Genomic DNA, 16,437 nt, shown 5'->3' with positions numbered 1-16,437 from the left:
TATGTATTTACATTACATTATATACTAGTGTACAGGCCTGTGCACGGGCCAAAGTGCAGGTTTTCATTAACAAAGTAGGACCACTATATATCCTAAGGCAACATCTCCCTCTAGCAGTGGAAACAGGTGAAGCTATGCAAATTGGCATTGTATCTATATATCCTAAGGCAACAGCTCCCTCTAGCAGTGATAACTGGCGAAGCTTTGACTGCATCGGACAAACATACAGGGACAAACATACATCTGGCCTTTTATTATATTGTAAGATGTGCGATAGCCGCTATGATGAACCAGCCCGCTTGCATATCTGTGGAGTGTAAGATGAGAGGCAGAATTGAGAAAACATTCAGACGTAGTTTGAGGATATGTGCATGACCCCAAAGATTGCCTCTGACCTAAGAGTATGAGCACAGATCCCTGAGACTTTGGGCTACACCCTAAGATTTGATCCATGTAAAAAGCCATAGAAGTGGAATTTATTATCAGAATCAGTACTCGAGGAAGTTGGCAGATAAAGGAGTGGGCAAGTGCACGGAGGATGCATGTAACAGAAAATCCTCTGATTTATTTTATTTAAAAAAACAAGACTGTACAGGATCAAACACTTAATTTATGAACAAAGTGTCCCGGTTCGGTATATACAAATGAAACTCTAAAGACCATAAGCACACGCTGGGTGCGCGAATCCATGAACATGCGAGCATGTGTCCGCCGCCCACGTACATCTGTGGGGTTCCAAGCACCTCTAGTAGTCCATGCGCTCTTCCTGGGCGCGCTTGTTCCTCTTTACTTTCTGTCAGGTAGGCATCCTTAAGCCACACCTGGTGTCCTTCTCCGAAGGGCCCCCCCCCATGTCAGCCCGTTCTTTACAATTCTTGGAAGCCTTTTTCCCTTCAGGTTGCTGGGCCGCCAACCCCTTGGGAGTCTTTCCTCAGGCGCGCCCAAAACCTATATGGCTCAGCTCTCCATATCTCAGGTTGCAACTCCCTCCCTTCTCAAGTGTCAATACGGAAAGCCAGCAGTTTCTCTGAGTGCTGGTTATTAAGAGTCCGAAGGTCCGGGAGCCGGAGTAAAAGTTTTGGGAAGAGAGTGGAATCATCAGGGTGCTTCTTGTTCACCAGCATCCTCAAGGCCCTGATAAGGGTCTCTTGCAGGCTCTCCACAGCATCTACATCGGAGATTCCTGAGCGATCTGCAAAGGAGAGAGAAAGGGTAAGGGGTGAATATCTGTTATACACAGGTTCAGTAACTGTTTAGCGCAATCTCATCAAGGGGCAGAAATTAACGATATGGGTTATTTTGCCTAAAAAACCTGACCTACTGCCGATTTGAACGAATTTTCTGGGTCTAATTCTTTTTGACCTACTGAAGAGGGAGACCCTCCACAACCCACTCCTAATGTGGGGGGAGACCCCCACGCCAGCTTCCCCCCACTTCAACCTATTCCCTTACCCCACCCCAAAACAAATTTTTAATCAAAATATACCATTTGACCTACCAAATTCGACAAAAAAGATGCGGGCAAATTGGATTAGGTCAAGTTGGCATTAGGTCAACTATGCCAACACCGAAATTAACATGCTGCGCCCCAGTCTCTGTCTTTCTGTAACCTAGCAACAAAGTGTAGAGAAAACCTTAGGATTCAGTAGGCTGTGGTGTGGATTCACACTGCATATACAGGCCAGGCCTTCTTTATAAAGAACAGCCAGCTGGCCTTTACCCACAGAAAGAGCTGCTAGGTTAGCTTTTCATATACACCATGCTGTTGTCACAAACAACGGTCCTACCGATCGTCCGAAAATCAGACTAGAGTGAATGGGTTGTTGCGCATTGTTCTTTGAAATGTGTGCCGATATGCTTTCGCAAAGGGGTTGGTTGACTCCGATAGCGGTGGGCATGATGCTTATTCTATACCAACCTGCTGACACCAGGACCACAGCCATGAAGAGTGCCATCTCCTGGGCATCCAGCCCCAGCGAACCCAGCTTCTCGCTGAACTCAGACATGGAGTCGAGAAGGGAGCCCATGCCCATGGAGCGCAGACTGCCCACCGAGTAAGAGTGGCCACTCAGGAAGGTGACTGCCTTTTCCTTGGCATTGAAGAGCGTGGAGAAGCGGACCATTAACACCTGGGGGGAGAAAAGTGGGCGTCTCTGATTAGTGTACAGGCATGTCACCCAATGATCATTCACCACCGGCCCTACAGGTAAGGAGCACATGGGGGGTCGGTTTTTAAGGTCCACAAATAGGCAAGTGCGACCACTTTGTTTCCTTATTTGCACTTGATATTTTCAATCTTCGTCCATCTGCTTTCTTTTCTTGTATTTACAAAGAAGGCAAATAAGGGCCACAGAAACAGCTAAGAGGGGAACAGAGTTGAGAAATATCCAGCTACCCCTCCGCTCAACGCAATTCAGCCAGAGCGGCTTAATGAACCCAAGAAAATGAAGGCGCTCATTTCCACAGAGCAGCGGGAGCTGGCTAAATATATTTTCAACACCAATGATAAAGAACCTCCGCTCCGTAAAGACAGCCTCAGAAAAATTGTTTAGAGAGACGCCATCAAAGAGAAGGAAGTACTGTGATAGAGTGGATGAAAGAGAGGCTGTCAGGGGGGACATCAACAGCAGGGGAAGAGAATGACAGGCACCCAGGAAAAGTCCAACAGATAGGCAAAGGAAGTGCGTGATATTCAGCGACGACAAGCAAGAGAGTGATCGACAAACGTGTAGACAGTTTCGGAGATAGAGAGAAGGTGAGAGGCATGGGGACAGCCACACAATGGGAGAGACCAAAGGCATTGAAAAAGAGAGATGGAGAAAAATCACAACAGGTCTGGGTCTGACTCCAGCCCCACTATAGGCCCCCTCGAAGACTCTCGCTCCTTCGCTGAGTTGTAAAATCATGAGCACTTTGGGACGATGCAAAGGAGAAGGCCCCCAAAGACCGCCCCTTCTGTTCTTTGTCCAAGGGTTCATTAAAGTAGAGAATCACATTGCCAAACAATGACAGCCACACAACACACACTCCTCAACACATACCCTGTAAGACATTTCACATGGATGGCCACCCACAGAGATACACATACAGACATGTACTGATACATAACTGAACACAGAATGGAACACATACATTGCATAACCTCAAACATACAGATGCACTGATCTACTAAGCCACACATGAACACGGATAGACTGAAAGTCAAGAAATACATGCCCCAACAGGTTGAGACAGCTCTGCGTGGAAATAGAGCAGGACACACGAAGGTCTGCGCACAGACCACGACACACATGTGCACAAGCTTTCGGTGCTGACCTGGAAGGTGCCGGCTTTCAGCAGCATGACCTGGTCCTGCAGGCACAGCGCCTGGAAGCCTGGGATACTCTTGGCAAACTCCACCACCTCTTTGACGGCTGGCGTGAAGCATTGCGAGAACTCCTCCCAGATCTGCTGGCTGGACTTGGAGCTGCTACAGTAGGGGCTGGAGTTCAGCGGGCAGGCCTAAGGAATCCAAAATAGGGGACGGTAAATATCCACAAAAATGTCTCCACGCGGTCAAATTGAACTGAGAGATCCCACATATGCACTTAATCCCATGTTGGTCATGCAGGAGACCTTCCACCCATGCCGCTGCCTATGCACATTGTGCAGTGCATTAATTCTTCCCACAGTGAAGGCAGATTTCAAATGTTTCTGCTACAGGACCCCAATGTCTATGCAGGAGATGCTGGGACTTCTGCCTCAAGTGTAGTCCTGCTACAGAAAACTGTGGAGTTAAAGATGGCTATGCCTGGCACTGTTGTCTTATCACAATATCTTGCAGACAAACCAAGTCAGCATCCACTTTGTTAAACTAGCCAAATAATCTGCAACCGATTACTTGTGCCCTCTCCAAGGTGTAAGAAAGCAGGGCATCCTGGACAGCTAGTGGAGGTAAAGTGAGGCAGGACTCGGGTATCTGAAGACAGCTGAAGACCGCCTCTTGAATTAAGGAATTTTTATCTCAGCTCTAAACGACAGGCAGGAAAATATCCAAGCTAACACTTGAGTAGCACAGTATCAACCAAGAAAGGCACGTTTAATGGTCGACTATGCCAATCGGAATCGGCCAATGGAAGCTTGTTACTCTCCCAGAATCTGATAAGGCTGGCATATGTATGCCAAGAATGGGTCATTTGGAATTAGCCAAGGAAGGATTTTACCTCTATAATCAAACAGTGCAAGCACGTTTACCTCCAAAATCGACTCATGTAATCACTGTAAGTCCATGGATTGGGTAGTCCTGCATCTTTAGCCTTTGCCTCTCCAGAGCTTTTGGACTACAACACCCATCAGCCCAAGCAGACTGGTCACTGGTGAGTGACCATGGATGTTGTAGTGAAAAACATCTGGAGAGTCGCAAGTTGATGGCCCCTGACAGAGAAAGCTTATGTACTCCCTGAATCAAGCAACTCAAGTTTTTTACTCTGTGAATCTGTCAGTGGAAGCTTGTTTGCTCTCAGAATTACTGAACTGGGATCAGCCAACAGATCATGTTTAGCATGTTTTCTCCCTAAATCTGTTAACAGAATCAGCCAATAGAATTTTGCATTGATCAGAATCGACTAACTGAAATCAATCAGAAGTTGGACTCAGCCAATGGAATCAATTTTACTCCCTACATCGGCTAAAACACGTAATAAACATTCTTCAGTTGGAATGATGTGCTTAGCCTAAAGTAGCTATCTAATCTCTGTGCAATGTCACCCTGCCAGCAGTGTATTTGGGCCAGATGGTACTTGAGAGATAGGAAAAACATATTCAGAAGCCCTCTCTTCTCCTGCACCCATGGGTGAACTCATCACATCACATTCCCTTGCCTCAAATGTGCTTACAATGCCTTTGCTGGTGGGCCTTCTCCATGGACAGGAGCTCTGATCAATGGGTTCCGTGACTCCACTCTCGAAAGGCGCGCCACAGCATCCAGCTTTCTGGTGAAAGCCTCCCTGCTGCGTTTGGTCAATGTCTTTGTTGAATACATGCTGGTTGATATCTACAAAACCTGCTGTGTCCTGGGGGCAAACATATCCAGAGAGGCGCAGGGACGCCTGATTGTATGTCTCAAACCCTGGCCAATTGCTAAGCTGCCGATCAGCAGCTGGGGGCGAGGGATGGCGGTCAGTCTGCCAGCGCTTGCTCAGGCAGTCTTGGTTGCTCACGAAGATGTTGCGGTAGGCACGGGAGACAACGCCGATGGCTTCCTCTGCTTGGGAATCGGGGCTTGGGGGAGTTTCAGGCCCCAAGCCTAAGTCCATGGGTGACTCGTGAATGCTGCTCATGTAACTTTGCATCTCATCCAGGAGCCTCTGTTTCTCACGCTTGGGTATCCGTCCGAATCGCACTGCTGGAAAGAGAGTTAAACAGAAACAGAATATGAGATGCGCAGAGTTTCTGAAAAAGGACAATGCTACAGGCTAGAGAGAGAGAGAGAAAGAGAGAGAGGGGGAGAGAATGAATACAGGGGCTCTGTGTAAACCAAGGATTTCAGAGAATGAGTTTTATTTCAGCAGCACTTCATCAGCCCCTCTTTTTGTACAAAAATGCAGCAACACCAACAGGACTGCCTGTTGGGGCAAGGAAGAAGTGGGCACTGGCCTACATCAGGCATGATGTGTCCATTCTGCTTTTTGTGCATTTTATTTATTTATTTTAATTGTATTTATGTATTTCTAATGCACCGAAAACCCACAGGCATCAGAGCCAACAAAAACACAGCAGTACGAACATCCATGGCGGGCCAGTGCAGGCATCTCAAAAGACCCTGTAGCAAAACACCCTTCTGCTGAACAGCAGAGTTTTCAGGGATTTGCGGAATGAGAGCAGATTGGCTTCCTGTCGAAACTCCAAAGGCACGGAGTTCCAAAAGTGAGCCGCCACAGCTGGGAAAGACCTACCTAGACCATGTGTCCACCTAAATCTGGGGCAGAGTTGCCTGAATGCAAAGTCCTCTTCGGTTCATAAATGACCAGTCTGTCTTTCAAACATGTTGGGGCTTTAGCATAGAGGCACTTATGAACCAACGTAGCCGCCTTGAATTGAATCTGAGCTGTTACCGGGAGCCAGTGTATAGCCCGCATGTTACCGTTGTCTGAAGGCCATCACATGGCAATGTTTTGTCATCAAGCATCAGACCAGTGCATCCTGGTACCACAGGGACATGAGACTCCCTTCTTGATACAGATGCTTTAAGCGCTCTCAACACGAGCCACCTAGAAACAGACTCACATGCAGCAGCACCCTGGTGCCCCTGAATCGCATGCATCAACACTCCAAACAAATTACCATGACTGCCTCAGCCAATGCCTACACGGGTAAGATGATCAGGGCTTGTAGACCTTTCTTGTCCTCTAATAGTTGCCTTACACTGGCCAGGGCTCTTATACAGTCCAAATTGGACTACTGTAACAGTCTTTCCGATATGCACAAACCAATCCATAATTAATAAACTACAGGTACTACAAAATAACGTGCTTCGTGCAGCATTAAATATCCCCAGGCGAGAGCACATCTCAACCATTAGAAAATCCTGTAAACGGCTCTCTATCCATCAAAAAATCCAACTCAAAACCATCTGTCTCGCATACAAAGCCTTAAACCATCTAGCCCCACCCTATCTCACTAACAAATTCACCTTGAAACCTGATACCACAATGACTAGATCCTCTAATACCTTAGGTCTAACAGTGCCCAGATTCACTCTAAAAAGATCTGGTGGATCCAGCTTTACAGTCCTTGCCTCCCAACTCTGGAACACCCTGCCATTAAACATCAAATCTATTGAGTCCTTTCAGTCCTTTAGGAAACAGGTCATTAGTTGGGTACTGAAAAAAACTAGCAATTACCATCTTCTCTCTTCTAGGTCTGCCAAAATTGCCTATACCCTATTGTGCTTTTTACCAAGTAAATTGCATAATGTATAAATGTAAACTGTATATAATGTACTATGTAACCATATCCTGATGCGCCCTCTTACCTCTGGATCTGGAGCACTATATAAATAAATAAAACAAACAAACAAACAGCAAAGCTTGTTTGCATGTTCCCTTCCCGCCAACCCCCACTAACCCTCACACCAAGAGGTTATGCAAATGGCAGCCGAGAGTGGTATAAAACTCAGTAATATAACATATAACATATTGTAGCTAAGGACCTCTATTTACCGTCCTCCAGGGTCAAACAACCTAGCCCCACTCATGAACAAAATCAACCATTCCTACAGGGTGACGTCTGTGGCACGTAATACCTACGAGGCGCCTTCAGGATGGCAGCTAACAGGGACAAGTACACTGCCAGTCTTAGAGGCGCTACCAGCTGCTTTTGCGATCCCTGGCCTGTTTGCAACTCACCTGTCACTGAGAGCATTGTGCAGGCTATCAGAGCCTGTACGGTGGCCGTGAAACACATGCACAGGTGAAATGCTACAGTGGCTTTCTATCTGAGTGAGTGCTTTGCACAGTATACTTTTCAAGGTGAGTGAAGTCTAGGCACTCCAAGTGTTGGCAGATAATGGTCCTGAGGCACAGGGAAGTAAAGCTATTTACCTGGACTCACACTCTTTGCTGAAGCAGGGAACAACTGTTGTGAGCCCAGGTTTCCTTGTCCACGGTCCCTGCTTTGGACACTACATCAAACACCCAATACCTTTAGCATACACCTCGCCCTGCACTCATGCCCTCTCTGACAATACCTTCTCTACGCCCCGATTCACAGCACTTCTTTAAATGTTAAATGTTAAAGATATTTGTACGGGCGGATAGGCAGATGAGAAGGTGGGATGGGTTAGTAGGGTGACGACGGAGTAGGAGAGTGAGAGGAGTGGTGTTCTGTTGGCAGCTTCAACTCGGTATACACCGGGTGCTGAGCTTTAGGTGCGAATATCGGGGCGATGTCAGACCTCTTGTGCTGTTGGTGCAGTTTATGTGTTGTAGCAGTGTGGTGAAGTGCATGCAGATTGCGGTGCGAGAGGTGGTTGTGTTAGTATGAGTGAGATAAGTATGTAGAACGTTTTGAGCTTTTCTAAGCTGATCGGCCCTGCCCCTTCGAAGAAGCACTTGTTGTTTCTCTGTGGATTCCCGAGTTTCTAAAATAAATCGACATTCGCGTCAGGGTAGATTTCAAAAGATGTGGAGAATAAGAGTGGGTTCATGTGGCGAGCTAAGTACACATCTCAGCTTCCTTTTGCAACATTAGGAAGTTGAATGCAGGGTTATTTTAGGTAAGCACAATTCCTCTTCTATTTCTTAGTGGTGTAGAGTATATTTGGGATAAGTTCATTGTTAAATAGTGCGGTGGCAAAAGCTGAACGGTGATTAAAAGACCCCGTTTACAACGTTTTAAAAGGGGGGACATTTATTATACACTGTTCACGGTTGTGTACCAGCACGGTGAGTTTATGTAAATGCCGTACAACACCTAAACGCTGAACACTCTTTTGGAGTGAAATATTCATTCACAAAAGTGAATTTATTTGGGGTCGCCGGAAGTTGGTAAAGACTGATTTCCGGCAGACCGCGTGCTAGGCGTGTACAGAACTGCCACGCTGTAACACGTTCAGAAAAATAGAACTTTTTTTAAATTGTAATTAGGGAAGTTTAATAAGGGTACGTGGTGTTTTGGGGATAAAACACTTACAAAATAAATACACAGTCAAAGGGACACTTCTGGCAAAGGCGCTGTTATTAGTGGAAGGGTTAGTGAACAGCTGCCCGACGTACGACGGATGTTGGAGAATTAATGGTACAGAACTCGGCCACACCACCAACACATAACATGCAATGAGCCTGATTTACAAAAGCGTTTTACAATAGCGCGTTGCCATTGAAAAACGCACTGTAAACCGGACCCCGTGTCTGGATGTGTGTAGCGCATTGCGTGCCAGCTGGCCAATGCAGTGTGGCAATCTGTGTGTAATGAATACTTCTCAGCGCTGGCTTGCAGTCATCATTGCAAGGTTGCCATATTTTCTGAACCAATAACTGCGAAACTTTTGTAGAGTCCATTTACTAAGCACGGTAAAGGACATCAAAGGCTGAGAGCTGACCAATATGTATGACAGATTAGTCGCCGAGGTGCACCGAAATACCTGCAAATCTGAGTTTGTATTTAATTCGAGGCAGATGAGGAGTGTCTTCACAGTCCTTTTAAACGTATGGAGGGAATGCTGGGTCATGTATATGCTACATGTGGGGGTGCGCTACTGATGGTAAGGGGCGCACTTGGAACAATATATGGGCAGCGTTTTTACATGCCGCCTACTGCCTCTTGACTCGTTCATACAGTTTCCTCTCTCCTACCCCACCCATCACTTCTTTACACTCTCCCATCTGCCCGTCACCCACCCGTCTCCCCACCTCAACACACAAGGGTTTTCCTGCGGCTGTAACTTGGCCTACACTCACCCTTTGCCAAGAGACTTCCCTAACAAGGAACAAGGAACAAGGATCTTGCTTCAAAGCCTGCTGCAAAAAGTAGAACAATGACTGCTTTACTGAAGCTTGAAGGACAAAGGAGCAAGGTGTGAAAAACTGACTATCCCCCCAAAACCGGGATGTCATGCGACCCAAGCACCCCCCCATTGGGAAACCTTAAAGTCAGGGGTTCTGGGCTGGAGTCCAGATGTCCCATGGCCGCGACATACCTGTCTGTGCAGGTGCGCCACGTTCTCCTCCATCTGCAGAGGAGGTGTAAGCTCAGGGAGCCAAAGGCGCTGAAAAGTGATATCAATAGACGCACTGGCGATTTGGCGAGGCATATTAATAATGTTAGGCAGAAGCAGAGAGGGGCCATCCACCATGGGGCCAGAGCAATTTGGCGGCGGGGGTGAGGAGCGTTGTGGTTGCTTGCTCCGGTGCATGAGAAGTTCAGGTCTACACCAGGCGAGGGCTTGACCTCCGGCAGTTCAGGAAGACATTTCCCCAGGCAGTGGGTTTCCCTCTGCCCCCCTTCTTCGTCCATCTGTAGCACCGACAAGCTACTTCCCCGGAAGGGCCCGACATACGACCCGCCTGACACAGTAGGAGGAAGAGGTTATGTGGTCTAACACACACAGCCGCATTTTAGCAAGTGTTACTGAAAGTGTCTTCATCTTGCCCCCGGAACTGCTAACCACTAAACCGCCACTGCCTGCCTGGGACAGGAAGCGCCAACTGACACCGGGGCCAGGTGACTGCAGTGGTGGGCTGGTCACTTTTATTTCTTATCTCTCTGAAAGAGAGGGTTAGAAAAAATGGGTAAATCCAGCGGACTGGTTTATTTCAATTTAAAGTCTGGGCCCGGTGTTTTGATGCCCAAACTTTCATTGTTCAGTGACATCACAAATCCCAATCTGAGAATAGCCTGATTCATGTAAAACCCTTTAGCGAAGAAAGAAAAGCCATTGGTGAAACCTTGTGAGTCCTATATTCTTCACCGGTGTAAGGCACGAAAGGGAGAACTACGCCACCTAGAAAGCTCGGGCCAAGCCCTGTCATGATGTTACGGGTCTGGTGGTACTTCTTCAGGCAGGGTTTTAAGTGGGCCTGGGCTAGACGGGGCGAGCCCTGGCAGTCTTCAAAAAGTGCTCCCAAGCCAGGGCTCTGCCGGTCACCCCAAACAAACCCTAAACGCCTCAACCTACTTCAGCAGGCCTTTCACTCTACAGAGCCTAATGATTAAAGGGCTGCCTTCGGGAGTCAGTGCTTCTCATAAGAAAAAAGGCAAAGTCAGACATTCCAAACACAGCCCGTTAGGTGCCAGCCCTTCGGCGTGATGCTTTTGGTGCAGCCGCTATTCAGGCTTGCCCTGTTGGCCACAGCCAACAGGGCGCAGGGAGCTGTCCCTGTCAGGATAGCACTGCTAACAGTAATATCCCGGCAGAGAGACCTATCCGCCCCGGGTTCTTACTGTTCATTTAAAAATATTGTCCAACAAAGCAATAATAAATGAAGTGCTTCGGGTGACAGTATATTTAAGGCAAACACCACATGCTTAGTACATGTAACTGTAACTGTAAGGGGTTCCATGTACAGAGCGCAGAGTGTTTTGGCTTAAATATACTGTCACCCAAAGCACTGCATTTATTAGTGCTTTGGCAGACAATATATTAAAGCCAACAGTAATATCCCGGTGCGGATAGATATCTGTGCCTGGATATTACTGTTAGCAGTGCTATCCCGGTACAGACAGCTCCATGCACCCTGTTGGCTGCAGCCAACATGGCGTGCCAAAACAGCCGGCACCTAATCGCCTGTGCCAAAACATGGCATACCGCAAAAAAGAAGCGAAAGGAGCACCAAAATTATGATAACAGTGCACCTGCATCTCCTTTTGTTTCTTAATCAGAGGCGCCGACCCAGCAGACAGCTCTTTAACCACACGGCTACGTGCAGTTAAGGGGCTGCCTGAGGGGGTTGGAGCCTCTCCTGAAGAAAAACAAGGAGAGACGGGGTGCACTGTTAACGTTGCTTTTGGTGTGCTCATACTTACTCTTTTTACAGACGAGTCTGGGAAGCCTACTCTAGTGGGAAGAAACTATGTAGGCCAGATAAGTGACCACCAGCTAGCCTGCCTAGGGGTTGGGCCCCCACATCAAAAGTAGGGGGCACACTTGCTCATATACCCCACCAATGAGTTACCAAAAAATCCCCACGACTCACCATCACGGGACATGCCAACGGCCAGGCACTTCTTGAAGCGGCAGTGCTGGCAGCGGTTCCGGTTCATGCGCATGATTGTGCAGTTCTCATTCTTCACACATGTCTTGTAGTGGATGTTCTGCTGGATGCTGCGGCGGAAGAAACCCTGCATGTGGGAGGACAGAAGGGGGCACCGTCAACTAATAACAAGTGGTAAATGTGGTCGCAGCCAACAAACAACTCTGCGCGCATGCATCTTGCATGACGCCATGGATGCAAGAAGGCAGCCATGAACCAACTGCGGCCCAGCAAGTACTGACCGCTCAGAGTGCTAGCAGGAGGGGCACCACAGCCTAACTGCAGCTCAACAACCACTGCAACATGGGGGGCGCTGGATGCTAAATGTGACTTAACACGCACCACACTACCCAGAGGGAGCTGTAGAAAGAAGGCGGCATCTTTGGCCAACCCCCTGCATGACGAAAGCAGCCAGGCCAAGGACGACAGGAGTCCCAACAACGGCTGGACGACTGCCAAATGAGTCATAGGAATGATGCCCTCCTTGGCACTCTACTTGGCACTCTACTTGAGCTAGATGCCATTAGGCTCAGAGGCAGGGCCAGCCTTATGGCAGGGAGACCGCCCGGGGCGACATGCCCTTTCAAGGAATGGGAGCAGCCAACCAATTACGCCATCTTAAGCAGGTGAAGCTGTCATTGGCTGAGTCACCATCTGACCCAAACTTTCAACAGACTTACTGGCAGCAGGTAGAGGGGGTTTTCAACTGATCTAACTCCCCAACATTGATGCCATCATCGCTAGCGTATGACCAAGTCGCGGTTCTCACTCACCTTGCAGCCTTCACAGGCATGGACCCCATAGTGGAAGCCTGATGCGATGTCTCCGCAGACCTTGCAGAGTAAGACCATCCCCCCTGCCTCTGTGAAGGAAGACAACACGTCATCAGTATAGGACATATTTGGAGCACCCCAACTTTTCAGAGTGCACCCTAATCCACGCCTTATTTTTTATTTATTTTTTACATTTATAAAGCGCTCACACAGAGGCGCTGTTACAGGAATTGTTAGTTTTTCTTAGTTGTGATTTTTCTTTGTCTTAGTTACGTATTTATAACGCGCTTAAACACTCGGAGGTTTCTAAGCGCGGACCCGGGGATCGAACCTGTTGTTGCTTTGTGTCGTCTTGCTTCCAAGACGCGCACGCTGCCGCTGTGCTATCCTCCCTTGCATTGAGATCGACTATTCCTACTGTGCTTGGTCTATGCAACCAGCCAAAAGTAATCACCTTACCCCCTCTGAAAGCACCCAAGTGTCTCAGGGGCCTCACCCCTCCCGGACTCTGTGCAACCCTTCCTACAGGACCGGGTGCTATATGCAACTACTCACTGCATTCTTATGCACTTCCTATCGCTGCACGAGGCTCTCTTTCCCTCCTTTTTCAATCAGTCTATGCATTTTTGATCTATCTTAATATCTGAACAGACAACTACGACATTTACGCAGTGTAAGCGGCAACACCGCCAACAAGGCTGTTAGCATGTTAGCACAACTTGAAACAGTTTGATGAGTGCAAATAGGCAGAGCATGGCACACTGTTGCTTAGTCCATTCCCCTCTCAAAAAAAGTGCAGGGTAGCATTACGAAGTTAGAGTGGAATGGCACGCACCATTCTGCTAAATATTGTGAGGAGTTCAGTAAGGAGCGCAAATACCACACAATGGTTTACTTGTGTATAGGGCGAAATTGCACAGAAATACACATTTCTGTCCATGCAGGTCACCACAATAAAAGAAAAGGCGAATTGTGCTGCATCTGCCTGACAGAGGGGGTATAATGGTTAATAGGTCCTGCGGCACAATTCCCGCAAGAGATCTTTCATGAATTCAACCAAAACCCTCAGAATTGTCAGAACAGTATTTTCTGTCCTAAGCGGTACTCTTTATTGTTACTTGTATTCATGTGTCTTTTCCTTCTTATAGTCCTTTTCTCCTGTGCTTAGCGCTCCCTTCCCCCGCCCCATGATTTCTACACAATCGGTCTCTGGGCATGCCCAATCCTAAATGCCCCTCTGCGCTCCTTCCCCCCTCAGTGGAGATTGCAGCCCTCTTGCAGCTTACAAATCGAGATTGCATCTTATAAATCGTCATCTCAGTGTATATATGGAGGGTTGGTACATGTTTTCAATGTTTCATCACACAATGGCTGCCCATTTTTGCACGCCAACTTCTCATTATTACATCTCTACAGGGTGAAGCACTTTTTACATTAATCAATCATAAATATCATTCACTTTACGGCCTATTAACATATTTCACACTTTGAGCTCTGGTTACCCAGTCTCATTTCTAGAGGGGAAGATTTCATACGCTGCTCCTTTTGACTAGCAGACTAAAAACAGTCACGTGACCTGTGTTAGTGAATTAGATGCGCCTGCATTTCAGAAGACGAGCCAATCGCGGCAAACTGCTCCAAATCACTTGTGATGCCATGAGGTAACATACTGATTTAGACATTGCAATAATAATTTAACATTTTTATATTGTGCTTCATGTCAGATTTCTCCATTTCATTAGCGCTGTAATAATATAGATTTGATGGTAAGGAGGCGGGTTTATGAGTCTGGTAATGGCCACTAAACAGAGGTGGCCATGGACTTAGTGCCATTAGCCTCTTTGGCAATTAATGGTATTAGCACCCCAGGCAGAAATCTAGGATACTAATGGCCATTCTTTTTAAGAGAACTTCAGCTTTGCAGTTGCAAACAAACATGGCCACTGAGATTAGTAAAGGGTGCTCATGCCGAGTCCTTTTACTATTTCCGTGCCAGCCACCGAATCTTGCAGAGGAGAGGCAATGTTGGTGGGAAAAAAAAAAGAATGTCGACTTACTACTGAAAGTGCCAGAGACCCCGTTCTGCTTGGCTCCCGCCAGCCGGCCAGGGGCAGGAGAACCTCGCCCCTTATTGGGGTACCGTGACCCGCTGTCTGGAAACTGGAACCCCACCTTGGGCGAGGGCGGTGACGGAGCTCCTCTGGCTTTCATGGCACCAATCTCCATCAGTGTCATTTCTTCTGGCGAGGAAGGCATTGAGCTGGGCGAAGGCACCAGGTACCCGCTGGTAGGGCTGTCCGGAGAAGGCGTGGAGCAGGCTGTTGAGCCAACGTAGAGAATGACACCACCTTAAAAGAGATAATGAGAGTGGTTAGATGGCATCTGCCAGCTCAAGGCTGCCGAAGGAATGCCTAGAACCGTAGACCTAATGACTTCCAATCTACCAGGCTGTGTCACTTCAGGCACTGCCTTCCACGTCACACTATAAGCCACACGTCACAATCTCATGCTACTACTGGCCTGTGTTTACCAACATGTTGTTTTCAGGAATAGTAACTATTACAACAGTGCTACGAAACATGATCTATCCAGCATGAAGGACTATTTAAATAACCAATATTAGCACATGGAGATCATTATTGTCCTCTCACCTAATCAGAATGTTCAGATTGCAGTCAATAACTACTAGTATTGACTGCATTTGGAACTTTCTGACTTTAAAAGCAGACAGGAAAACAATAATGCAATTTCCAGGTAAGATGTCTTTCATCAAGACACTTTCTCTCTAAGAGAACCTTTTTTCACTGCAGCATCCTACTTAGCACAGCAACAAGAAAGATAAAACATGGGAAAATGCTTTCACTTTGTTATAGAGAAACTGTTTACTTGTACACAACATCATGTTATAACACTCTCCAGTTTATCCAAACATGCAATTGAAATGCTTAATGTATGAAAACAAGCTTGTTATTTAAATGCTACAAAATGAAATCACATTTAATTGACTAACTCAGTTTGTCAATTTAACTTTTCATTATTATTCTAACATTGTTTACTTCGGCGCCAAAGCTCCAAAACATGTATTGCTACTACCATTATGTGCTAACAGGCTTATAGACCTCATAAGGGTCATTACTGCTTGGGATAATTACCCTTCCCCAATTTATGGCCAGAGGTGAGGTGGCGGGTCATTACCCAGCGATAATGACCTGTCCCTCGGTCCATAAGGCTATATTATTATGTTATCATTATCAATCATATACCAACGAAGAGTGTAGACTAAATATGAGCTACTTATCCTAGTCACCAATTATCACTAACTGTTTTCATATCATGTATGTCTGCCCTTGCCCCTTCTGCCCCAGTGCCAAAGACGTGGCATACCATTTCTTACTGCCTTTGCCACTAATTGTACTTAGCATTGTAGGAAAATGAATGCAGCACTGAAGGGGTTAAGGGATGAAAGGGTAAAAGACAAAACGGTAACTCATTTAATAACATCAGTAGGTGTGTTTATATTTATTATACTCTACGTTGCCATGTGTTGGGCATTTTAAAAGACCTTGCAAAGATGTGGCTTTGTTTCTTTCTGAGCAGTTACTACAGCGCTTTAACACAAGGTCCGACTGGAGCCAAACGCAGGACTGGGAAGCAGCTAAGGCGCCTCAGCAGGACACGTCATTAGCTGCTCCAGGTGTCGCCTCTCTCAGGAGGAAGAGGACCATGGGGACAGTGTCAGGGTGACTGGGCACTTACTGGACTTGCCCTTCACGCCATGTCATTTTGCACCGGTCTAGGCTGCAGGGAGGATCGCCAGGCCCATCTAGTCAGCCTAGTTCATTGGCTGCTCACAGACTGAGAAGTCTACTCAGTCTCCAGCTGTGTCTTTGCTGGTGCACTTGCATCATTCCTCTTGTGGGCCGCAGGCCTGCATG

General features: G+C 47.2%; 1 protein-coding gene across 1 annotated transcript in view; it reads right to left on the bottom strand.

The window, feature by feature from the left end:
- Positions 1 to 539: 539 nt before the first annotated feature.
- The window catches only part of LOC138582230 (nuclear receptor subfamily 1 group D member 2-like), a 42,901-nt gene continuing 27,003 nt past the window's right edge, over positions 540 to 16,437 (bottom strand). Inside the window, exons 2-8 of the mRNA XM_069653330.1 lie at positions 14,560 to 14,850; positions 12,503 to 12,591; positions 11,673 to 11,817; positions 4,875 to 5,383; positions 3,316 to 3,501; positions 1,919 to 2,129; positions 540 to 1,192 (exon numbers count right to left, since the gene is read on the bottom strand). Coding sequence (XP_069509431.1) covers positions 996 to 1,192; positions 1,919 to 2,129; positions 3,316 to 3,501; positions 4,875 to 5,383; positions 11,673 to 11,817; positions 12,503 to 12,591; positions 14,560 to 14,850 — 1,628 coding nt within the window. The 3' untranslated portion in view covers positions 540 to 995. The remainder of the gene's footprint in view (positions 1,193 to 1,918; positions 2,130 to 3,315; positions 3,502 to 4,874; positions 5,384 to 11,672; positions 11,818 to 12,502; positions 12,592 to 14,559; positions 14,851 to 16,437) is intronic.

The sequence above is a fragment of the Ambystoma mexicanum genome, chromosome 3q, assembly GCF_040938575.1.
Source record: "Ambystoma mexicanum isolate Mex_15411 chromosome 3q, UKY_AmexF1_1, whole genome shotgun sequence".
NCBI lineage: Eukaryota > Metazoa > Chordata > Amphibia > Caudata > Ambystomatidae > Ambystoma > Ambystoma mexicanum.
Note: the sequence above shows the minus strand (reverse complement) of the source record. Positions and strands in the feature narration are given on the sequence as shown.